Source organism: Lynx rufus, unplaced genomic scaffold, assembly GCF_022079265.1.
Source record: "Lynx rufus isolate CCGP_SWC_20201006 ecotype Redwood Valley unplaced genomic scaffold, mLynRuf1.p SCAF_25, whole genome shotgun sequence".
NCBI lineage: Eukaryota > Metazoa > Chordata > Mammalia > Carnivora > Felidae > Lynx > Lynx rufus.
This window is the reverse complement of record NW_025814840.1, coordinates 8,103,386-8,129,120: the sequence shown is the minus strand read 5'-3', so window position 1 is coordinate 8,129,120 and position 25,735 is coordinate 8,103,386. Positions and strand designations below refer to the sequence as shown.

General features: G+C 43.7%; 1 protein-coding gene across 2 annotated transcripts; it reads right to left on the bottom strand.

Annotated features, from left to right (window-relative positions):
* Positions 1 to 1,612: 1,612 nt before the first annotated feature.
* On the bottom strand, positions 1,613 to 25,735 carry LIPK (lipase family member K). 2 transcript variants are annotated; one of them, XM_047088731.1, is made up of 9 exons: positions 25,631 to 25,735; positions 23,018 to 23,132; positions 20,019 to 20,217; positions 18,243 to 18,352; positions 16,879 to 17,015; positions 10,744 to 10,890; positions 8,839 to 8,910; positions 5,950 to 6,021; positions 1,613 to 1,852 (listed from the first exon to the last, which is right to left on the bottom strand). In XM_047088731.1, the coding sequence occupies exons 1-9, from the start codon at positions 25,733 to 25,735 to the stop codon at positions 1,613 to 1,615; spliced, it is 1,197 nt and encodes a 398-aa protein (XP_046944687.1). The 2 variants fall into 2 exon arrangements, with proteins under 2 accessions (XP_046944687.1, XP_046944688.1); XM_047088732.1 differs by having other exon boundaries at positions 20,019 to 20,118.

Here is a 25,735-nt window from a genome sequence, read left to right as displayed (position 1 = left end):
TATAAGAAATCACACACTTATCAGCAACTGCATGCCAGGAGGTAATGAACAGCATTTAAAAGGACCGAGGGAGTAAGAACAAATTAGGAAGCACGTCAGTCTAAGGTTCTCTTGTCCGAAAAAAACAAGTCTTTTAGAAATGAAGGCAAAATGCCTTCACTGATCAGCCCAGCCGGAGACTCTGGGGGCCTCTCAAACTTTTCCCAAGGATATACACCCACCATTTCTCTCCCTCTCTCCCCAGGGGGTGATGAGACCCCCAGGGACATACAAGTCAAAACCATGATGAGATATGCTCAACTCCTGTTGGTGGCTATAACAAAAGCAATACTAATAAAACAAAACAAAACAAAACAAAACAAAACAAAAGAGAAGTGTTGGCCAGGATGTGGAGAAACTGGCCCCTAACACATTGCTCGTGGGAATATAAAGTGGCACAACCTCTGTAGAAAACGGTATGGAAGTTCCTCAAAAAATTAAAAACAGAACTACTGTATGATCCAGCAATCACACTTCTGGTATCTATTCAAAAGCATTGACATTAGGGTCTTGAAAAGATACACAGACGTCCATGATCATCCCAATAGTATTCACAATAGCTAAGGTATGGAAACAACTTAAATGTCCGTTGACAGGTGAATGGGCACAGAAGATGGACTTTATACGTAGATATAATGGCGTATAATTCAGCCTAAATGACGGCAAAACAAAGACTCTTTCAGACAAACACTGAGAATCCATCGCTAGCAGATAGATCTGCCAAACAAATTTGAAGAAAGTTCACCAAAACAAGAAAAATAAGGAAACTCTGTCAGCCCAGAGCCCGACGCGGGGCTTGAACACATGAGCCGTGAGATCATGACCTGAGTCGAAGTCGGACGCTCAACCGACTGAGCCACCCAGGCGCCCCTCAAGCTTTTAACCAAAGAGACAAAACGATAGTCACAATAATAATAAAAAGAATGATTTGTTATTACCATTAATAGTAGTTTACTATTGCTGATAAGAAATTTCCACAAACTTGGTGGTTTCAAAGAATATACATTTATTTTGTCACTCTGGCTGTGGGTCTGGGTATGGCACAGCTAGTCCCCTGCAGCTCAGGGTGTCTCCCGGGGCTGCAAATGAGGGGTGGCCAGCCTTCTTTCTCAACTGGAAGATTTACTGGGGGATTCGTGGGCTTTTGAGTTCATCCAGGATGTAGATGTAATTGATTTCACAGCTGTATGATTGAGAATCTGGTTGTTTGCTGGTTATCTGCTATAGGCACAGATCCTAGAGGTCATGTAGGCTTCCTCCACATATCTGTCCTCTCATCAAACCAACAAGGGAGATCTCTCCTCCAGTCTGCTTGATGGATTCTCCTATAATATGACGCAATCAGGAGTTGACGTCCTTTGCCATAAACGTGATCCAAACAAGGGTGTGACGCCATTACCTTTGCCAATTCTGTTGGCCAGAACCAAGTCTCAAGGGCGTACCACACTCAAGGGGAGAGGGTTACACCAACACACCGGCACTAGGAGGCGAAAATCATTGGAGCGGTCACCTAAGGGTCTGGGCGCCACAGTATTATTTTAAGAATCCACTTGCTTAGAGAAAGGAAAGCTATTTAGTTTTGCAAACATCCGTCCATCAGTCTAATAAGGTCTTGGTAAATTTCCTGCGGTGCGTCCTGTCCGAGGTAAAAATCCACATGATTGTAGTGTGGAATCAACTTATAGTAAATAAGCCTGGGAATTTGGGGCAGTAAATTCTCAACGTCCTTGAGGTCAGCCACACGGTCGTGTCCTCCGCTCCACACAGCTGTGGGCACTTGCATGTCGGTCACGTTGTACAAGGGAGGTGTGAGCTAAGTATGATTAGAGACGGAGAGAAAAAACCAGATTTCGCAGAAAACCACATCAGGGGAGTAACCTTATCGATTGTTAAGCAAGTTCTTCAAATGCTAAAAGTATGCAGTTAGAATGCACTTAATGATTTCCAAACATCAAAATGTTAGAAGTGCTCCAGAGCACTTCTGTGCAATGGTATGAACTGTGAATAAAGAAAAAGATAACCGTGATATTTCTGATTTGCACATTGGGGAAAATAGGAAAGAATCCTTGAGGAAGGGGGCTCTTATTTCTATGGGGGACCATCTTTCTTTCTTTAAAAAAACTTTTTTAAAGTATATTTATTTTGAGTAGGGGGGATGGTCAGAGAGAGAGAGAGAGAGAGAGAGAGAATCCCAAGCAGGCTCCATACTGTCAGCACAAAGCCTGACATGAGACTCGATTCCATGAACCATGAGATCATGACCTGAGCTGAAATCAAGAGTTGGTTGTTTAACTGTCTGAACCACCCAAGGCACCCTTATGGGTGACCATCTTTCTAGTAGGGCTTGGCACTCAGAGTACGTCCTTTTGCCTGTTCCAGAGAACGTGATGTCTTTTCCCTTCTCTCTGGGATCCAACAAATCCCATCCCCCAGCTCCTCAGTGGCCCCGGATGACCTGGCCTGGCCAATCAGTCCTTCATCCCTCTGGCCTCAGTGAGTGGATGAGAGATGGGCACGTGGCTAAAACCGGGCCAGAGTTCTCTCTGGAACTTTCTGCCAGTGCTCCTGAGAAAAATACTGGCTTTTTCTTCGGGTTTGTGGTGGAAAGAACGATACGAGTTGAGCACACGCAGTCACAATCTTACTATTTTTGAAACAGCCTGAGAAGGGAAAGAGCATTTGTGAGCAGAACTGGGAGAGAGAGGGAGGGGCGCAGGGAGAAGGAGAGCCCGGAGGACAGCGTTCCAGTTCCCAGCCATTGTGAGTTGATCACCACCCTGTTCAGTACAGTAAAGCAGTAAATAGATTTTTTTAAACCTAATGTCACGTTGTCTCCTGCCATGCACAACTGAGAGAATACGGACTGCCACCATATTCCAGGGACCGAATTGTGTTTTCCCCAAATTTGGATGTTGAAACCTTAACCTCTAATTTGACTGTATGAGGAAGTAAGGCTGTTAGGAGGTAATTGGAGTTAAATGCAGTCATAAGGGCCAGGTCCTAATTAAGTAGGACTGGCAGTCTATAGGAAGGGGAAGAGAGAGATCTCTCTCTCTCTCCAAGCGCACTCGCAGAAGAAAGAGTACGTGAGCACATGACAAGAAGGTGACTGTCTACAAGCCAGAAAGGGGCTCCTCCCCAGAGCCCCACCAGCTGGACACTGACCTTGGACATCCAGCTTCCAGAATGTGAGAAATAGATTTCTGTGGTTTAAGCCACTCAGTCTATGGTCATTCTTTTTTTTTTTTTTTTTTTTTTTATGGCATCCTGAGCAGATTTCTACACTGTTGTTAACAATTTTTGGCAGCAAGGTTAGGAAGAAAAGGTAATGTGGACAAAGACACAGATCCTTGGGAAACTGTAACCTTGGCCAGGGAGAGGTTTCCTAAATTAGTAATGTACCCGATGACTTGGTTGCGGGGGGGGGGGGCTGACTTGGGGACCGTGCACCTTCAGTTCTCTCGGCAGGGCGATATACAAGCAGAGATCACAGGCTCGATCATTACAGAAGTTACTGTTAGTCGATGGGTTGGTGTCCGGGTCTTAGAGTTACTGAATATCTTAAGTATGTCGCCTGTCCCCTATCTTGCTGGGAGACCGTGGCCCTGGGCTTAGGAGCAAGTGATAAAGGAGGAGGTGAGAAGGCAGCGACAAGGCAGGGAGGCCAGTGAGCACAGATCAGGGCTCACAGTGGTGCTTTAAGGGCTGGGGAGAGCCCGCGCAACGCCCCAAAGGCCAAGAGCAAACTGGGGCAAGAGGAGGCATGCTTTTCCCGACTCTGGGTTTCTCAGCGGGATAACACAAAGCATAAATACTTAGATGCGAAGATGGAGAAAGTTAAAGAGTAGAAAGACAGCTGTAAATATTAGCAAGCTTCGTGGCAGGAGAGTGGGGTTGAGGAGCCCCTGAAACCAGAACACATTTACCGCAACGATTTAGGATGCTGTGAAGGATGAAAGGAAGCTCAGAAGAAGGGAGAGCCAAAAATGAATATGCAAATCAGGATGCAAATGAGACATGCTGACTTTGGGCCAAGACTTTTTTTTTTTTACTTAGTAATGAAGGTTTGGTGATTACACTGATAATTATGCCCGTCTTATTTATGGTCATTGCTCATAGTTGTGACAAAGGTTATTGCTTTTTACACATACATGTTGTTCACCCTCAGCTTGTTTGGGGTTTTCCATTTCTTTCCCAAGGTCCCGAGCAAACGATTCATGTGTAAACTTGAATCACCGTGTATCCTGAAGATGGGAAAGATCATCGCTGCGACACAGCTCTCATCCAAGTTGATGTTTAACTCTCACAAAGTAAGCTCATCATCCAAGACTCTTTCCTCTTAGCAACTATCTACTCTTGCTAGGGTAAGAAATTGGTTACTCACAAGACAAATTGGGACTTTGACATAGTATGTGGGTCTGTGTGTGGCAAGCAGCCTAGGAGAAAACTATAGCAGTTTGGGAGGAAAATCAGATTCTTCACTCCAGCTGAAATTATGTATCTTCTCTATCGCAGTTACTACGGTGGCACTGAAAATCTGCTTTTTTGAAAAATTTCGAAATTTCCATACCCCTTTTTTGAAAAACTCATGTATCTTTGATGGCCACTTGTGTAACCTGAGTTATATATATATATGTATATATATATAGTATGTGTGTGTGTATATATATATATATACACACATAGTATACATAGTATATACATATATATAGTATATATATATATAGTTATATATATGTATATATATGTGTATATATATATATACATATATATATATATACACACATATGTTAAATGAGCAGTAATTGTCATCCCAAAGAACTAATAGGGCAGTGTTAGTTCATTTTATAATAGATGGGTAAGAAATGAGAGCATATGATCCAGAAACAAAGATTACATATCTCTAATTCTCCTTTTAAAATATGGTCTTGGGGTGCCTGGACAGCTCAGTCAGTTAAGTGCCTGACTCTTGATTTCGGCACAGGTCACGATCTCACGGCTTGTGAGTTCGAGCCCAAAGTCCGGCTTTGCGCTGACAGTGTGGAGCCTGCTTGGGATTCTCTTTCCATCTCTCCCTCTGCCTCTCTCTCTCTCTCTGTCTCTCTCTCTCTCAAAATAAGTAAATAAATGTTAAGAAAAACATGGTTTTAATTAAGTGCTGAGAGTGTCTACTTTTTTTGATGTTTATTTATTTTGAGAGAGAGAGAGAGAGAGAGAGAGAGAGAGAACTGGGGAGGGGCAGAAAGAGAAAGAGAATTCCAAGCTGCTACCTTGGGCCTCGACATAGGGTTCCATCTCACGAACCGTTAGATCATGACCTGAGCTGAAAAGTTGAACGTTTAGTCGACTGAGCAACCCAGGTACCCCAAGAGTTTCTATTTTTTGAGAAGGAATAAGTAGGGCTATAAAATCCAGGGACCCCTGAGTCATATCCTGGTTCATTACTAAGCTAAATAATTTTGACAATGTACCTAACCTCTCTGAGCCTCTGCAAACGTGGAGGCAATCATATTTACCTTGTAAGGTCATTGTAAGGATCAAAACTAATATGGAAACATTAAATTTTTTTTTACAAAAGGGGCGCCTGGGTGGCTCAGTCAGTTGAAGGTCCGACTTTGGCTGTGGTCATGATCTCATGGTTCGTGGGTTCGAGCCCCACGTTGGGCTCTGTGCTGACGGCTGAAGATCTGAAGATCCTGCTTCAGATTCTGTGTATGTGTGTGTCTCTCTCTGCCCCTCCCAGCTGTCTCTCTCTCAAAATATAAAACATCAAAAAATTTAGAAATAATGGTATGGAACATTGTAAGAAACCAATAAGTGGAATCTGATCTATATAAAATACGTGGCACAGTGTTGGAACCTAGCAGGTACTTAGTGAGTGGAGACTGATGACCACGGTCATCCATGTACCTGGTGAAAGTGCATCATGTTCTCATCAGGGTTTCCCCAGTCAAAAGCTTGGAACAGACCAGAATTAGCAGCCTATGATAAAATAGAAATAAAAACACATTACGATGATATAAGAAAACGACACGCATTTAAAGACCGTAAACAGAGGCACACCTGGGTGGCTCAGTCAGTTGAGGGCCCGGCTTCAGCTCAGGTCATGGTCTCATGGTTCGTGTGTTCAAGTCCCAAGCCGGGCTCTGGGCTGACAGCTCAGAGCCTGGAACCTGCTTCGGATTCTGTCTCCCTCTCTCTCTGCTCCCCCCCTCCTCACACACACTCTCTCTCTCTCTGTCTCAAAAAATTTATAAACATTAAAATAAATAAAGACAGTAAACAGAAAATATACAAAGAGGATGACATTACATCTCACTCTTTAGGCACAAGAGCTAAAGTCCAGTAAAGATTAATAAGCCAGATAATAAGACTGATACGAGCCAATAGAGTATTCACAGAACTGACTGACCGTCTTTTACTCTCCTCTATACCTCTCCAGTGAAAATTCTCAGATAGAAATGTGTTTATTTTTTAAGATTATTTGTTTATTGAGAGGGAGAGGGAGGGAGAGAATGAGTAGGGGAGGGGCAGAGAGAGAGAGAGAGAGAGAGAGAATCCCAAGCAGACTCCGTGCTGTCAGCGTAGACCCCGACACGGGGTTGGAACTCATGAACTGTGAGATCATGACCGTGACCTGAGCTGAAACCAAGTCAGACGCGGAACCGACTGCACCACCGAGGCGCCCTGACGACAACGTCTTTGGGTGTTACAACACTCTACAGAGGAACGTCTACAAGGATGCTGCGATTGAATGATTCTTGACCATCTTAGCTTCAGGAATCGTCATAATTTTTTTGAAAGAGGCACCAGCTGTTCATCGACATTGAAAAGTGACTGATGTTTTCCTACACAGCTGGGTCCAATATCCCTGTCAGGGTGTCGTCACTACATTCCCTGTTCTTGAACACTTTTTGTTGCTCCTGAAGGGAACGTGCATGCGGAGTAGCTTCAGCGCTTCCCGTGTGAGGGGCTCTGTCCCCCCAGCAGCCAGCCGTGTCGTCCGTCAGGAGCGGGGCCATATGCTGAGTGTCTGAGACACCGGGCACGCCACTTGAACATTTTCATGTTCAGACTTCCGCTACGAGAATGGAAACGGTCATACACCTGCACGCCTGGGGCTTCCTTCTTCTGTGACTTGCCACCCACGCTGGACCGAGGAAGGAGGTCACGTTCACGTTCACCTCACACGTTCCAGTAGGTGATTCTCAGTCTGTCCCACGGTTTTTGTTTTTGTTTTTTTTTTCCTGAACTTGAATCTCAGAGATTTTTTTCACACTCATTGATTTAATCCTGATGCTTCGTTTAAAATTACTCCCATCATGCTCTCTATTGACAGAGGCGGTCCGCCGCGGTCGGTTTTCAGCAATGGGAAGCAGCAGCGTGGGCTCCTTAGGTACCTGGGTTCTAGCAGCAAACAGACTTGGTCTCGGTCCAGGCTTAACGGATTATTGAATGTGTCGTCCACGGCAAGTTACGTATCTCCCCTAATTCCCGTCTGTGAAATGGGAATGATGACATTCTCCTCATAGTGAAGATTCAACTGGGTGATGCATTAAACAGGGTCCTAGGGTGAAGCACCTAGAAATGCTCAACAAACCTCTTTTTACTAACATTACTACTCTCGTCATTGTCGTCACCCTTGCCATAGCCGTCCGCATAACCTATGACCAAGTGTCTCACCTCATCCCCCTCCCCACCCCCCTGACTTATTTCTGTCCTCAAGAGGACTTTCTGCCACAGGAGAAGAGATCTTTTTAAGAGCAGTGAGCTGTGAGACACGTAAGGGACAGGCCAGGACATTTGTGGCATAAGGGGTATCGATGCCTTCGTGGAAAGACTGTTAAGAGAATTCAGTGAGACCGAAGGAAATCACACGTACGAACGCAAGGACACATAGTAAGTGCTCAGGGAAAGTGAAATTGGAGTTGTGTTACCCACCACAGACCCTCTCTGTCTCCTCACCGGGGGGAGACATTCTGTCCTGAGCATCTTTCTTCCTTCAGGAACTTGAGGGCTTCTCTCCTGGGCGTGGAACTCTTCAAAGGAGTTCAGAAGTCCTCAACTAGTGTTTCAGGCTATCTACAGCAGTGATTCTCAACCGTAAAGCATGGAGCAAACTTATCGGGGTGGAGGTGAAAGTGTAAACTCGTAGGGATCTCGGATATGTCAAAACTTTGGGAAGACCCTTCTCTCTCCCCCCCTCCCCCCATACACACACACACACACACACACACACACACACACTCATCACACTTGGTTCAGAAAGCTGGGCCAATTGAATATGACTTCTCCCTGAACTTGCTGAATATTGAGCAATACGGTAGCACACACACAAATTTAAACTGAGAGTGAAAACAGAAACCGTTAATCTATTTTCATCTCTCGTACTTCACTTGCGCCGAGTAGAGCATTATTTCCACACTCTGAAATGGCCCATTCGCCAATAGGAGGATGCGCAGATCTTTCCGGAATAGCTCTATCGTGTTATATAAAGTTCTGTTAGAACGGATGGTTTCCCAAAAGAGGAAGCACAAACCTTCCCTAGAAAAGGCAGTTGGGAGTAATCCAAAAATCAGAGTTCAGTCCGAATAGGTGGGAACCAGGCCCAAACACCAGAAACCGAGGACACAGAGAACAGAAGAGAGAACAGGGAATGAACACGGGTTGATGCTGATTTCGGAAGCATCCACCTGACAGAGGCAGGTGCCTGAAAAACCCCGCGATGGGCTCTGGGAGTCCTCCTCAGGGCTCTCGGGGCGATGTGTGTGCATCAGACCAGGAGTAGGGAGCACGTACCTGGGCCCAGTGCAGCATGGTCTGCACAGATGTTCCCGCAGAGCTCTGTGCCAAATAAACATCCAAGCGACTCTGCAAAGTGGAGATTATTTCTCACCGGGAGGCTAATCATTTGACCACACCGCAAGTAAACTTGAATATTCTCTTTCTCTCTCTGGGGAATGAACATGGACCATGCCCTCTTTAAGAACTTTCTCCTCCCGTAGCTCGGTTCTGTCCTGTACAGTTTTCATAAAGCCCACAGAGGCCATCCCGCCGGTCAAAGACACGAACATGCCTTTTATCTCCCGCCTCACCTCAGATGGCCCAAGAGTACAGGGGGGTTGAGGGTGTGAGAGCCCCAGTGACCTTCGTCACCCTGTGTTAAGTCCCAAAGGACATTCTGAGAGAGTTGTTCATCGTGAGACATTGAGAAAAGATCTAAATGTTTCCTTTGTCTTCTGATTTTAAAAACATAGTGAGTATTCCACAAGGCTCTCTGAAAGTTTGTGGAACATAATCCATCCAGGATTGTAACCTCCACTGACATTTAGACTTTTTTTCCGGATTAAAAAAAAAAACTTGATATTTTTCATTGCCTTTTTTTTTTTTTTTTTACATTTTAGTATACAAAATGGTTATTTTTCCACCAAAGTGAGCACAGAAAGAGCATGGAGCTTTAAAAAAAAAACACTACCCCTCATGAGCTAGCCAAACCTACTGAATCAATATCAAAATCTCCAGGGTTGACTCCTGGACATGTGTATTCCTTCAAAGTTCCACAAACTCGACTCAGACATCCCAGGATATCCTCCACTAAAATAGACATCCTTGCAGAGATTCCATAGGCCGGCCCCCAACAGTTAAAAAAAGGGGGGGGGGCAATTTGACTGTATAAATGTACAACGAGGGCCCTCAGTGAATGTTCTAGAGGGTCACGTTAGGAAGTCTTCCTCTGGCAAACTCTGAGGCCATGTCGAGAAGATGCTTTTGAAATTATCCCTCTTGTGTTTGCTTACAGCTCCTTGCCAGCTCTGCCTACATGATAGGCTACCATCTAAGCGATAGGCACGTGCAATTCCCTCGGTAAACGGAGAAAACAGAAAAGGAGTGTGAAAAGGCAGGGGTTAAGGCATGCTTTGCATAAACGGCTATTTATAAATGTTGTCTGAAAGCAAGAAAAGTGTTTAATCAGTGCTCTCCAGTAACAGAGGGAGACTAGGTTCTGGGCGGAAATCTGTGAGATAGTCGGAGACCATTGTCAACTATGTCCTGCTTCTGGTTTCAAAGATACCTCCTCTCTGGCTGGGGAGTGAACGGTAGCTTTCTGTCTTCCACCTACCCCCTAGTCAGCTCATGGTGACTAAAGAAGAAAAGGATTTCAGCTGGAGAGGACTCCCCAAGAAACCCAACTGATCCCTCTCAGTGTCCCTTCAACTGTGAATCTGTAGCTATCATTGGAAAGCCATCCCTTAATCCCAATGGATTAAAGAAGTCAGTGGTTCACAAAATGACTATTTCTAGATCACCTATGAAAGTGGAAAATTGGTTTAAAAATTACAGATGCTTGGGCATACTGAAATTCTACTTCAGCAGGTCTGAGATAGGCAGACCTCAGGCACAGCGAGATAAATTTCAAAACCATAGTCTTCATGTCAGTGGAGGACCTTTCCAATGGCGGCGCTTTGGCCAACAGCAAGGATTGGTGAGAATGTTCAGTGGCAAAGCCTTCTCAAATCCTCCTACTAAAGCAGGTGGAACTGCCTCCCGCCCCCCAGCTGCAGTTGGAAGCCATCAACATATAATTTCAAATCAGGAGACAAGAAGGAGACCTTGAGATGTGGCTTTCGCGCAATTCAGAACACATTCTCCTCTCCTCTGTGCAACAAAATAATTGCTTTTCTGGATCCGACTACTTACACATACCATGTTTAAGTTTTTTGGGTCAAATCCACTCAAAGTAAACAGGAAGTTGCTGCAAAGATGACGGAATAGCTTCCGGTTGCATACCTTGGTGGCAATGAATTGGTCAAAAAAGGTATGAGGGTAGAACATCTTGTCACCAAATAACGCCTGCAAGATCAATTTAAGATGCCATCAGATTTCATGGATGTGGATGTCAAAAGTGGAAAGTGAGTGGTCATTCAGCCAAGGACTGGACAGAGGTGATATCTGCTCAGTGCTAGTCCTCAGTAAAATGGAAAGGCCTGGTAAATTTTGTTTTTGGTTCTCCCAACCCACCTTTGTGGTCTTCTCAACACATCTCATGATTCCCTTTCCCAAGGTCCTCTACTTGGGGTGTTTTTCAGAATGCCCTCTGAGAAATTAGCCACCGTAGGAAATTGATAAGGCTTTGGAGGCACAGATACCTTGGTTCGATTCTGGACTCTGTCTTTGCACCTTAAGGAAGTATTTAATTTCTATTATCCTGAACTTTCTCGATGATAAAATAAAAAATTAACATGCTATGTTGTGAAGGACTGTTGTCAAGATAATAAGTCATGTTTAAAAGGTACCTACTGAATCTTCTAGAACCTAGTAAACATTCCCCAAACAATAGCTATTATTACAAGTAGTGAATGATATAGACTTAATGAGCCATTCCTTCCAGAATCTTTTAGTAAACGCTTCCAGAGGCAAAACTTAATCCCCCTAAAATGAATCTTTACTAGTGAAATTTCAGGCAATGTTGCCAGTGAGTTGAACTTACTTTTTGAACTTTAGAAATCCCTTCAAATTAGAACACACATTCATATCAAACTCCTGTGCATATAAGACGAATCTTACCTTTGCTTCACAAAAACTAGTTTTATAATCTTAGGATAATAAACTAGATATGAGGATGAAAAAGTATCTTTTAATTCTTTTGGAAACATCCATTAACAGTAAACAAACAAACAAACAAAAACAACCAAAACAAAACAAACCTCGCTTATCTTTTTCCTGGAATCCTTTATTGACTGGTGATTACGACAATCAATTAGATTAGATTAGAACAATACTAACTAGCATTTATTTTTATTGCGTTAGTGCACGATAAGATCTCAGGCTATCTTTGGTAAACTCAATCCGGTGAATTCCTCCTGGGTAGAGTTGGTTGAATTCTGAATTTGAAAAGTGGTTATTTTATATGATCAAAGGTAATCTTCATTTAATGGAATATTTGATATCCCATGGAATATTAATGAATCTATGACACACCGTGACTTTATCTACCCCTTCCTATGGGAGAGGGGGAGGGAGGAAGGGAAAAAAAAAAGAGGCTATAATTGTTAAGCTAGTTCAAATCATATTTCTTTAGGTCGGGAAGGCAATAATTAACCATGGCGGACATTATCTAATTCATTCTGGCCTCTTATTCATTTTGTCTCAATCACTGGGACACTTGAACAATATATTAGATAATTTATTAATCCACTTATCAAATTGTAACTCTTCCTGTGTAACTGTCTACATGGTAATTAGTAGTAGCCACAGACACATAGAGAGAACTTTTTTTTTGTTTTGTTTTTAAAGAATGGCTTCTTTTAAAAAAAAAAAAAAAAGACTTTATTTTTAAGTAATATCTACACCCGGGGCACCCGGGTGGGCTCGGTCGGTTAAGCATCCGACTCTTGATTTTGCTCAGTCGTGCTCTCGCATTTGTGAGTTCAAGCCGCGCATTGGGCTCTGTGCTGACGACTCTCTCTCCCTCTCTATCTGCCCCTTCCCTGCTTGCTCTCTATTTCTCAATCAAAATAAAGAGAAATAAACTTAAAACAAAGTAATATGTACACACGGGGCTCAAACTTAAACCCTGAGATCAAGAGTCACGCGTTCTAGGGGCGCCTGGGTGGCGCAGTCGGTTGAGCGTCCGACTTCAGCCAGGTCACGATCTCGCGGTCCGTGAGTTCGAGCCCCGCGTCAGGCTCTGGGCTGATGGCTCGGAGCCTGGAGCCTGTTTCCGATTCTGTGTCTCCCTCTCTCTCTGCCCCTCCCCCATTCATGCTCTGTCTCTCTCTCTGTCCCAAAAATAAATAAACGTTGAAAAAAAATTAAAAAAAAAAAAAGTCACGCGTTCTACCGACTGAGCAAGCCAGGTGCCCCTGAATTTACCTCTGAAAAGAACGTTTTCATCTATTCTGTTCTCAAGTGCAATAATCTAAATGGAGTGGCTGGCACATGAATAAGTAGTGAAGGTAGGAAGCAGGGTCTGGTTTTCACCAGTGAACATTTTTCTTTTTCTTTTTAACATTACAAAAATGTTTTATAGTGTGTTTGTTTATCTGGAGAGAGACAGCAACGGTGCGACCAGCGCAGAGCCCAACGGGGAGCTCAAACTCACAAAACCACGTGATCGTGACCCGAGCTGAAATTAAGAGTCCACTGCTTACCCGACGGAGCCACCCAGGCCTCCCCTAACATTTTTCGTTTTCAACGACCAATATCTTCATCATCCACCCTTGGCAGAGACTCCGTATGAAAAGGAAGTACCAGTTCAGAGAAGTGAGCAACCGTGGAAGCATGATGTGAAGAAAGAGGTTAGGGGCACCTGGGTGACTCAGTCGGCTAAGCGTCTGACTCTTGATTTCACCTCAAGTCATGACGTCCCGGTTTGTGAGATGGAGACCCAAGTCGGGCTGTGCGCAGACAGCGTGGAGCCTGCTTGGGATTCTCTCTCTCTCTGACCCTCCCCCATTCACATGCACTCTCTCTCTCTCCCTCTCTGTGTCTCAAAATTAAACAAACATTCAAAAAGAAGAAGAAAGAGGTTCCATCTGCCATACAAGGCCCTTGTTCTTTATTCTGACAGCCGGTATTTCCAAATACTGGGTGAATTAGCATGGCAGTCGCTGACTTTACCTCTACACCCATGCATGAGTGACTCAGCAAAACGGTCATATATTTACCCAGGGACAAATAACTGCTCCTTCCCCCTAACCTAAAAAGAGAGGAGAGTAACGCAGGCCAGCCAGCCACATAGCGCCCATTTGTATAGCGTGGTAAACGTGGCTTGTAGAATGTAATTCCAAGTTCATTCTGGAGGGGGCGTGTGTGTCCCATAACAGCACAAGATTCTTCAATTTGCTCGTTCGGTAACTGGGTGAATTTAAAAAGGGTAATTTTTTTTTTTTTAAGTTTTCTTTTAAGAAACGAAGACAATACTAACAATGCTGACTGTTTAAATAACATGTAAGGAGCAAAGGGTCAAAGCAAGCAAGATACAAGAACACGTAAATGCCCAGGGACCAGACAAGGGGCGGGAGCGAAGGAGGGGATAAACAACTGGCAAACAGGAAATCTGAAACCCCAAGTGCTGTGGCTTTGAATCCAAAATAAACTCAATGAATACTACTAGATAATATCTAGTGAATACCTGCTGTAGGCCTGGTACTATGCTTAAACATGTATCATCTCAGTGAATCTCCCAAACAACTTGACAAATTTTTACCCATTTTTTTTACTCATTCATCCATGCATGCGTGCATTCATTCATTCACTTTCAACTTTATTGAGGAATAACTGACGCCATAAGACACTAAGTATCTTATAAACGAAAGTTTGTACACTTTGACCTACATTTCCCCATTTCTCCTTCCTCCAGCCCCTCGTAGCCACCGTTCTATTCCCCTTTTCTAGGAAATTGGCTTTTTAATATCAGATTCTACATATAAGTGATTCACTACAGTATTTGTTTTTCTCTGTCTGGCTTATTTCATTTGGTGTCATGCCCCCCAGTTTCACCCATGTTGCAAATGGCTGTATTTCCTTACTTTCTTTTGGCCCTTTAATACTCTTTAAAATTTTCCCATTTTCATTTGTTGAGAAATCTCTACACTGTTTTCCAGAAGGGTTATACTAATTTACATTTCCACCAGCAGTGTATAAGGGCTCCCTTTTCTCAACATCCTTGCCAACATTTGTTATTTCTTGTCTTTTTGACAATAGCCATTCTAGAGGTGACTGGGTGGCTCAGTTGGTTAAGTGCCTTACTCGATTTCAGCTCAGGTCATTATCTCAGGCTTCATGAGTTCAAGACCCGCATCTGGCTATTGGTTGGTAGCTTGGAGCCTGCTTGGAATTGTTTCCCTGTCTCTCTGCCCCTCCCCGCTCATGATCTCTCTCTCTCTCTCTCTCTCAAAAATAAATAAACATTAAAAAAGATAATAGCCATTCTAACAGGTAGGAGGTAATACTCCATTGTGGTTTTGATTTGCATTCCCTGATGGTGAGTGATGTTGAACATCTTTCCATGTACCTATTGGCCATTTGCATGCCTTCTTTGGGAAAATGCCCTTTTTAAAATTGGATTACTTGCTTTTCTGCTATTGAATTATATGAGCTTTTTATATATTTTGGTTATTAATCCCTTATCAGATACATGGTTTGCAAATATTTTCTCCCATTCTGTAGGTGGCATTTTCAACATAGTGAAATGTTCCCTTTGCTGTGCAGAAGCTTTTTAGTTAGTCCCATTTGTTTATTTTTGCCTTTATTGCCTGTTCTTTTGCTGTCTTATCCAGAAAATCATTGGCCAAGACCAAGGTCAAGGAGCGTTTTCCCTATGTTGTCTTCTAGGAGCTTTATGATTTCAAGTCTTAAATGTAAGTTTTTAATCCATTTCAAGTTAATTTTTGTGAGTGGTATAACATAAGGGTTCGGCCTCATTCTTTTGCACGGGGCTATCCAGTTATCCAAACACCATGTACTGAAGAGACCATCTTTCCCCCACTGTGTCCATAGCACCCTTGCCAAAATTTAGTTGACGATAGGAGTGGGTTTCCTTCTGGATCCCTAACACACTGCTCTATGTACCTGTTTTTATGCTAGTACAATACTGTTTTTATTACTATAGCTTTGCAATATAGTTTGAACTCAGGAAGTGTGATGCCTTCACTTAAGTTCTACTTTCATAAGATTGGTTGGGCTATTTGGGGTCTTTGTATTTCCACACAAATTTTAGGATAGGGTTTTTTTTTTTTTTTTTTTTCTATTTCTGTGAAAAATACCATTGGAATTTTGATAGGGACTGCACCGAATCTGCAATTCACTTTGGGCTGTATGGACGTATTAATGGTATTAATCCTTCCAATTTGTGAACATAGGCTATCTTTTCATTTATCTGTGTCTTTCTGGGTTGTATCAGTATAGAATTGAATCACCATGGGCTAATTTAATTACTTCTCACAAACCCAAATCTCTGGCTTCCGTAAAGATTATCTTACTTTCATCCGCTTTCACTGAAATCACTGAACACAAGGATCGCTCTTAGTCAGCCCTGGGAGAAGCCCATATCCATATGGAAGAGAAAAACACACTAAGCCACATGGACCAATTCACTTCAGCTGAATAACTGATCAGATTAGTTAGCCGTCAGCCAGCACAGAGAATCTGGACTTCAGGATATCGTCCAGATTTTGAGGACTTGACAGACTGAGAATCACTAAAAGCTGGACTTTCAGTGATGGGGGGAAGGTATGGTCTGTGCAAATCATGACAGCAACAAGTAGCTGATATTTATTAAAAGCTTAGAACGTGCAAGTCCTGGCTCTAAGGGATTCACATGTCTGACCTCAATCCTTAAAGCAGCCCTACGCGTGGGAACTATTATGATCCCCCCTTTACAGATGAAGAAAATGATTCCCCAAACATTTCAGGTCTTGACCAAATTTACCCAGCTAGCTAGGATCCAACCCCATGCCATCTGGCTCCGTGTGGTGATTTTAACTACTATTCCATACTTCTCCTGAAAAACCAAGGGCTGCCAGAGAGAAATTTAACCTACTAGATTAAACAAATCAATTAATCGAATCAACATTTGCTTTATCTGTGATTGAGGAATGACATGGACAGAAGCCTGTAGATGTGGATTTAGACAATAGCGTAGAATGGCATCGGAGTGAGCTCTCCGAACCCTGTTGGTAAAATTACACCACGGTGCGTCTCTATCGATAGCTTATATCTGTTATCGTCTCAGAAGTTTATAAAATGCCATTTTGTCTAAGGTTCTCTTCCCTTGAAATCAGCGAAAACGGAGCTCGTTTTAGTTACTACAGATTTAAACTTGGAGGAGCCACATACCTTGACTACTTTTCTGGAAAGAGTTGTTAATTTTTTCATAGGACTTTGGGTGTATTTCACCGTGATGACTGGAGCCAATGCGAAAAATATCTTAATCCTTTTAGCCAGCTCTGGATTTGTAGAGAATGCTATGAAAGCTGGAAGGGAAGAAGACACTAGTTTGTAGGTTTCGAACAAGTCTTCATTCATCGTAAATGATAGCAAAAGTAGTCCTATTAAAAAGAACAACAGCAACTGAAAAAAAAAAAACCAACAACTTTAAGTACCATCTGTAGGAAGAATTCTCTAAACTACTCAAGGATGGAATTGACTAATTCAAAATACAGTGACTTTCCTGTCCCTGGAGAATTTAAGTCTACTGGTAGAGAGTGTTGCAGAAAGGGTTCAAACACCCACTGTGGAGCATACCTAGGTAAACCCCGAGGGCCATTCTCCTTTGGCCACGCTCCTTAATACTAGACAACATTGGGCTATTATTGTGGCTTCCCATTCAGTAGCTGTGTGGAGATTTGAGCACGTTACCTCCCCACGCAAGTCTCCGCTTTCCCAATCTGCAAATGTGGAAAACAGGATCCTTCGCGGATGAATCTTTTGAAGGTTAAATTACGTATGCATAAAACTGAAGGTATTATTTGGCATTCTCACCATTAGAAAGGATTTCCAAATTCAGCCGTTTGTAATACATGGATGATAGCGATCTCAAATGTTTGTAGGTCGCATGAGAGGTGTGGGGAAGATGCATCGCCTAGCACGGGTGTGGAAAGACCCAGAAACTTTACGCCAGAAACCTGATTAGGATCCAGATACAGAAAAGAGCCTGGTGGAAATGGTGTTGGTATTGTTGAGGCGTCTAGCTAATGGGGATCAGGGAAGGGAGCGAGGTGCCTCGTGGCATTGCCCACACGGCCTCAGTGCCTCTCGGAACTGCAAAAAACACTGATGGTGACATTTCGTCCCCACGATCTGTAATTCTCTGCTTTCTTTTTGGTGTCCTCATTAGACTGCAAGCTCTTTAAGGGAAAGATGCATATGATTTTTGTCTCTGCCTCCCCAGCATCTAAACCGGTGTGACAAATGTGTGTGGTATACACAAATGAATAATTCTCTCTCCCTCGGGCTTAGCTATCAATCTCCAACAATCTCCAAATTCAAGGGGGGGGGGCAGCCTGTGTGTGTGTGTGTGTGTGTGTGTGTGTGTATCCCTGTTGTCATCCTTGTGTTAGTTACTCTTCAGAAACCAGCCAGAGGGTTTCCCAGGTCGAGTCCACAAGCTAGAGACACTGCGCAGAGGGAGGTAGCCCTGAACCCTTCCGTGAGCACAGAAGGTCCTCTGACACTCTCAGGTCACCCCTGCCCAAACACACCGATGGTGGTGCCTTGGGAGTGGCCCACGTAGTAGAGTCGCTCTTGTCCCGTTTTCTCTGCAATAAAATTGATTGTGGCTGGAAGGTCGTAGTTAGCCATCTCATCCAAACTGCCAAAGAGAAAGAACAACAAAATTGGAGAAAAAGCACCTCATTGTCAGGCCTACAGTGTTCGAACACCTTTCCTGCAGCCACAGATACTTGGCGCTTGTCGATTTAAGACTGGAGTCAATATATAGCATTAGGCATCTCTGCAACTTCTGAGGATGTCACCTTGATTGCAAGAGTAACAGGGTTAAGAAACCAGAGTCAGAAAAATCTGCTTTGCAGAGGCCCACAGAGGATCTTCCTGTAAGGCTGGTCATGTTTCACCTCACTCTACGGCAGATTTACCAAACTCCCTTGAAAAGAACAATTCCTGGAACGCCTACGTTGTAAACAGAATAAAGCAAGTAGATTTGTAGACCTCAGCCTGGACAGACTGCCTCGGAATTTCCGGGGAAGAGGCCTGGTGATCTGCACGTTTTCACAGGGCCTCTTTTCCTGTGCAGAGTTGGGAAAACGCTCCCCCAGGGCATATCCTCATGCTGTCTGTCATCACCCGTGACACAACAGCACTGGGGTGTGGAGTCAGGAAATGCCATGTGGCTTCTAAGACTGAAACCAAGGAACAAATGACTTCAGGGACCTTCAAGGCAGGCTTCTTAGCTCCTGTGTCAGCACGGGGCTTTCTGCTGTAATGAAGCAGCCGTGCCCCAGGGGCACTGCTCCTCAGTCATTCTGTGGTCAGGCTTTCTCTTTCTTTCCCCGGGGCCTGGCTCCAGGGACGGCTTCAGCCCCGCCAGCCTATGGTTTTTTCACTACGGAGTGAATCAACATTTAAAATACCATCCGCTCAAACTCACTCTAGGCTCCCACTTGGCTTATCAGGGATGTCTGGCTCCCAGAATTTTCACCCAGAATCTTGTTTCTGGTCCCATTTCTCGATTGGTTTCCTTTTTCCTCTTTAGTAAGCACACCTTGTAACCTTCCTTTGGGGTCCACACTGACAAAGTGAGAGTCCTGGAGTTAACCTTTCTAAAGATGACCTTTGCGTTTTGATTTTTTTTTTTTGCATATATACCTTGCACACACACGCCCTCCAGACACCAACACATGGGCTTTTTATTTCTTTTACTTATTAAAGTTTTTTTTAATTTTTAAATTTTAAAGCTGGCTTTAAATTGAAGCTGGCTCCAGGCTCTGAGCTGTCAGCACAGAGCCCAACGCGGAGCTTGAACTCACAAGACATGAGATCATGACCTGAACGGAAGTCAGATGCTTAAATGACTGAGCTACCCAGGCGCCCCAACAAGTGGGATTTTTAAAACAAACATCAGTGCAATGAATAAGGACAATTTCTTCAGAGCCCGGGTAGAGGAAGATACGTTTGTTTCTTTCTTGAGTATTCCACTGGGTGTATTTGCACAGTAAGGGAAAAATCAAAGGGTGTTGGTCCATATAAATGAACAAAGCAGGGGCACCTGGGTGGCTCGCTTGGTTGAGCGTCTGACTCTTGGTTTCAGCTCAGGTCATGATCTTGTGGTTTGTGAGATCAAGCACCACATTGGGCTCTGCGCTGACAGCACGGAGCCTGCTTGGGATTCTCTCTCTCCCTCCCTCTCTCTGCCCCTCCCCTGCTTGTGCTCTCTCTCTCTGTCTCTCTCAAAATAAATACACATTAAAAAAATAGATAAATGAACAAAGTACGCACTTCACCAGTACGTATCTCTTTACCTGAAGGCCCAGAATTCTCGTGATTTGGGTGAAAATTTCAAGTGTTTTCTGGACCAGGTGTTTCCCCGGCTGTTCCCCAGCCACACGTCATAACCCACATCTGCCAGAAGGAAGGCCAAGCTGTTGTTCGGAAGGTTGCAAATCCAGTTACTGGCAGACGCAATTAACCCGTGTTGCAAATACACGACAGGCTTTGGAGCTGGAAGACACGGGCGACAAGAATTTCATGTCTGAACCCTCTGAGCATCTATCGGAAAATTCTGTTCCTGACTTCCTCTGATATAGGACAGAGGTTAAGGGATGAAATGTGGCACGGGGTAAACCTGGGTTCTAGTCTTTTATGAACTACTTACTTGGGCAGGTTATTTATCCTCTCGTGTCTTGTTTTTCTCCTTGTAAAATTTTGATTTAAATAATATATTGTGTTGTTCCATAGGTGCTGGAGTCAGGCTGTTTTCGCTTAGAATCTATTCCTCCCAGCACTAACCCCTTTGTGCCTCAGTTAACTGATCTGTATAATGGGCAACAGTAACAAATGCTATCTCATAGTAGAGTCACCGGAATTAAATTAGGAGAAAAATACATAAGAGACTGTCCAACACAATAAATCATTTCCCCTATTATTATTATTATTATTATTATTTCTACGAATAACATTTTATTTCTCAAGGAGTCTCTGATTAGAAAACTAAATTTTTCTCAAAATAATAACAGAAACAATAAACACGCCAATTTTGAATATTGACGAATGCCAGGCACTAGGCTAGATTTTACACACAACCGCATCGTTTCATTTACATCGTCGGGAAGCAAAATGCAGAGATGTTCAGTGAAATGTTATGTGACGTAAAGTTATTAACTTGATAGAAAAGTCCTGCTCACAATGTAGAATTGGAGCAGCTTGACTGAGGAGAAAAGAAAAGGAGGAGGTAGGGAGGTGGTGTTGAGACACAGACAGTAGAGAGAGAAGGGACTGCCATGTCCCTGGCTTTTACAAATGGTTTGTGGTCCTGTGCTGGTACCCACGACCCCCTGAGCTCACTGTAGGGCTAGCCCAGCTTCCCGAGATCGGACAGGCTACACTGGGAGATACTCTGGAAGAGGCTCTGGCCACCACGACCCAAGGAACCGAAGTCTATGTCCATTCAATCGACCTTTCCAGGGAATGGAAAGAAGAGGTGTTACTAATTCTCCTAAATCATCGCCAAAGAACAGTCAGACGCCGTAGGCCCTCTCTGATCCGAGCCCCCACAGCTTCTCATCGTACAGACAGCCGTCCAGCTCACGCGTCTTGGCAGCTACCTTGCCTGGCAGAACTGAAATCGAGTTTGGGCAGGCAGAGTTCTCACGAGTGTTTACAAAGGTCATGGAGTTTTCTGGGGGCTGGCGGTTGGTTCTATAAAGTCAACAGCATCTCCCTCTGGTTTTGAAAATCTAGATTTTCTCTTCACATGATTAAGGATTGTGGTACCGGGAGGTTTTGTTATACAACACCCCAAAGTATCGAAGGAGCTAAGAAATGAGAGAAGAAAGCAAATAGTGGCTTTGCCAAGTGACTTCCTCTTTCCTCTACAGAGATCCATCTTGATTGTAGGGAACTAGAAATGGGTGTTTAATTAAGTTTAAGTATAGCACGAATAGGGTCAGACTTGCTTTAAAAATTTTTTAATATTGGGGTGCCTGGGTGGCTCAGTCGGTTAAGCGTCCGACTTCGGCTCAGGTCACGACCTCGTGGTCCGCGAGTTCGAGCCCCGCGTCGGGCTCTGGGCTGATGGCTCAGAGCCTGGAGCCTGCTTCCGATTCTGTGTTCCCCTCTCTCTCTGCCCCTCCCCCGTTCATGCTGTGTCTCTCTCTGTCTCAAAAAAAAAAAAATTAAAAAAAATTTTTTTTAATATTCATTTATTTTTGAGAGAGAGAGACACAGAGCAGCAGGGGAGGGGCAGAGAGAGAAAAGGAGACACAGGATCGGAAGCAGGTTCCAGGCTCTGAGCTGTCAGCACAGAGCCCGACGCGGGGCTTGAACCCACAGACCGTGAGATCACGACCTCAGTTGAAGTCAGACGCTTAACTGACTCAGCCACCCAGGAGCCCCGGGTCAGATTTACTTCGAAAATGAAGTCCCAAGGCCTTAGGAAGAGAACTAATTACAAATGAAGTAAGTTGAAAAGCTATCATAGTAGCTGAAGCAAAAGATGATGATCATGTCCAAGCTGAGAGGAGTTTTTGGAGGAGAGAGAAATTTAGACGCAAAATTGATAGATCTTGGTGATTGGCTGGATATAGGAAACGAGGGAGAAAAAAGTGTCAAGGTGACTCTTAGGGTTCTGGTTTTTAAACCTGAAGAGAGGGTATCTCTAGAATACCCTGTGTGTGTGTGTGTGTGTGTGTGTGTGTGTGTGTGTGTATGTGTGTGTTTTGGAAGGAAGACAAAATGGTGGAGAAAAAAAAGAGACTACATAAACAGTATACAATTGACTTTTGAACACCATAGGTTTGAACCTTGTTGGGTCCCCTTATATGTGGATGTTTTTTTGAGAAATACAGTACAATACTAGAAATGTATTTTCTATTCCCTAAGATTTTTCTAACAACATTTTCCTCTCTCTACCCTACTTCATTATAATAATACAATATATAATATGTATAACGTACAAAATATATGTTAATTGACTGTCTATGTTCTTGATAAGGCTTCCGGTCAACATTAGATTATTAGTAGTGAAGTTTTGGGGGAGTCAAAAGTTATATGTGAGCTTTCAGCTGCTTGGAATGGGGGTAATAGTGTCCCTCACCCCCCTGTTGTTTTAGCCAACTGTATATCTAACTGCTTTCAAAAGTCCCAAGGATTATACAAGTGAAATGGAGTCTAGCGGTGGAGGTGATGAGTTTCTTCTGGAACAGGCCAGACTATTTCAGAACAAAGGCTACCCTGGTACTGTGAGCAGACCTAGGAATCTCTGCTTTAGGCATGATTCCTTCCAAAACAAAATAAATCCTACTTTTTCTTGGACATCCTCTTCCATGGGGAATCCTGTAAATTCCGAGGACATAACCATCCTTGGTCACAACGTCATACTCTTCATAAGGATAACCCCAGTAGGAAATAATCTGGCTCTGAAAAGAGGGGAGGAAAATAGACACATTCATGATGTCATGTCTTGATAAACTGCAATGTGGTACTTTAAGTTATACAACTACTGTTCCATGACGTCCTGGGACAGAATGCAGCAGGAAAATCAGGATAACTTGAGGAGGGTTTTAGGAAGAGGTTGCATACAGAAGCATGGGAAGGCGAGGTAGGGTGACCGTACATCCTGGTTTGCCTGGCTTGGTATTATGAATGCACCCAGGGTTCACTCTCAAAATGTTTGCAAACGAATTATATGGTCATCTGATGAGGGAAACCATGGGGGATTGTGTGGTACCCCGTGGCTAGTTACGAGTGAGTTGTTCCCAACCACCCATGAAGGGAGGTGGGAGAAAGTGGTCACCAGGCCCAGAGTGAGATAGAGAGAAAAGGGCACATGGGGAGGAAGTATGGCCTTTAGCAGAAGGGCACAGCCCGCTTAGGGTGACCTCATGGAGGAATCCAGGGCAATAAATCATCTGATCTCACCCTCCTTCCGCCTTCTGATCTCCTGCTCAAGATCTCAGTTGGCCGAACTGAACTGAAAACCAAAGTCAAGGGAACTTGTTGCCTCAGTTCTTACAGGTCAGCTTCTTGGGCAGAGAGAAAGGTGTGAAGAAGACAGAGCGGACCCAGATAAAAGAAACGTCCCACAGAGATACACACGCAGGAGGGGAAGTACCATTTACTGGTCATCTTCCGCACAGAGCAGTTTATGTCCCCTGCTTTTTTAATCCTTACAACAGGTCTTTGAGATGGAATTATACCCATTTTACAGCTGAAAAAAGTGTCAGCAAGATGAGCAATCTACCTGAAACTGTACTCTAGGAAAAGCTAAGGACAAAAGGAAAGTCTGAGTAAGTTGAACTCCAAAGCTCACGCCTTTACCACAGGATTCTGCATTTGCCCATGCAACGTGCACCAGAGGTGTGCATATATTATGGGACTATTTAAAACAGTGGTTATGAGCCTAGATTCTAGAGACAAACTGTACGGCATCGAATGCCCGCTCTTTCTCTTGTTAGCCAGGCAACCTTGGGCAAGTTATTTAACCTTTTTGTCCCTCGTTTCCCTCAACTGTGAAATGAAAATAATACTAGTGTTTTTTCACAGATTTGTTCTGAGGGTTATACATAAAATATCTAGAACAATGCCTGGCATGACATAAGTGCTCTATAGATGTTTGTAATTCTTGTTATCTTTATAGAATAATTAAGAACCAAAAAGCACCCAGGCCAGGAAGGAAGAGAATGTGTGCGAATATGACAGGAAGAGGGAAATTTCGATACGAGGACATATAGCCATGGACTGTGAGTTCAGCCATGTAGGAGGTTAGGGGCACCTGCTGGATAGTGTGGAGAGAGGAACACACAGGAGACAATAATTAGAAACTTTGACAATTTCATTCTTCTTAAAGTTCTAACACAAACTTGGCACTGGTGAGGACATCAATGGTGCATAAGGTATACAAGCTGTGGAGCACCCCGTTGGAATGAAGCCCTAATGGTGGACATTGTCAGTCATTTGCCTCTTTTTCTTTTTCTTCCTTCCTTCCTTCCTTCCTTCCTTCCTTCCTTCCTTCCCTCCTTCCTCCCTTCTTTCCTTCCTCCCTTCTTTCCCTCCTTCCTCCCTTCCTTCCTTCCTTCCTTCCTTCCCTCCTTCCTTCCTTCCTTCCTTCCTTCCTTCCTTCCTTCTTTCCTCCCTCCCTCCCTCCCTCTCTTCCTTCCTTCCTTCCTTCCTTCCCTCCTTCCTCCCTTCTTTCTTTCCTTCCTTCCTTCCTTCCTTCCTTCCTTCCTTCCTTCTTTCCTCCCTCCCTCCCTCCCTCTCTTCCTTCCTTCCTTTATTCCCTCCCTCCCTCCCTCTCTTCCTTCCTTCCTTTATTCCCTCCCTCCCTCCCTCCCTGTCTTTATTCCTTCCTTTATTCCCTCCTTCCCTCACTTCCTTCCTTCCTTTCTTCCCTCCCTCCCTCTCTTCCTTCCTTCCTTCTTTCCTCTCTTCCTCCTCCCTCTCTTCCCTCCTTCCCTCCTTCCTTCCTTCCTTCTTTCCTTTCTTTCCCTCCTTCCCCTCTTTCTTTCTTTCTTTCTTTCTTTCTTTCTTTCTTTCTTATATTCTTTGACTAGCACACTATTCCATTCCACTTTTGATATAAATTTAATATAAATTTCTGATATAAATACATTTTGATATAAAGGTCATCAGTATGAACTCTTGAGACTGCTCTTCAGGAAACCACCATCAGATGGTAGCTCAAGCCACCAGGAAAGGGAATATTACTGGCCCAACTTGGCTTGGGTCTTTCAAAGCTTAGATTAGCAACTTTCAGCTACTGGCTAACCACACCAGGGAAAGGGGAGGAAGCACAGATTTAGTCGATGTAGAACTGGTTGTAGACAAGCACATCGATTATATCTAAATTATTGTACATAAAATGATGATAAATTAATACTTCTTTATCTTAATGTTTTCTTCTTAATGAATGACTTACAATATTCATAGTAGCCTCAGGATTTGTGATGCCTCCTTTCTTGTGATAACCATGTATAGGTCCAAGAAGAAGCATCCAGTAGGCTGCTGCTAAAAGCTGCCACAT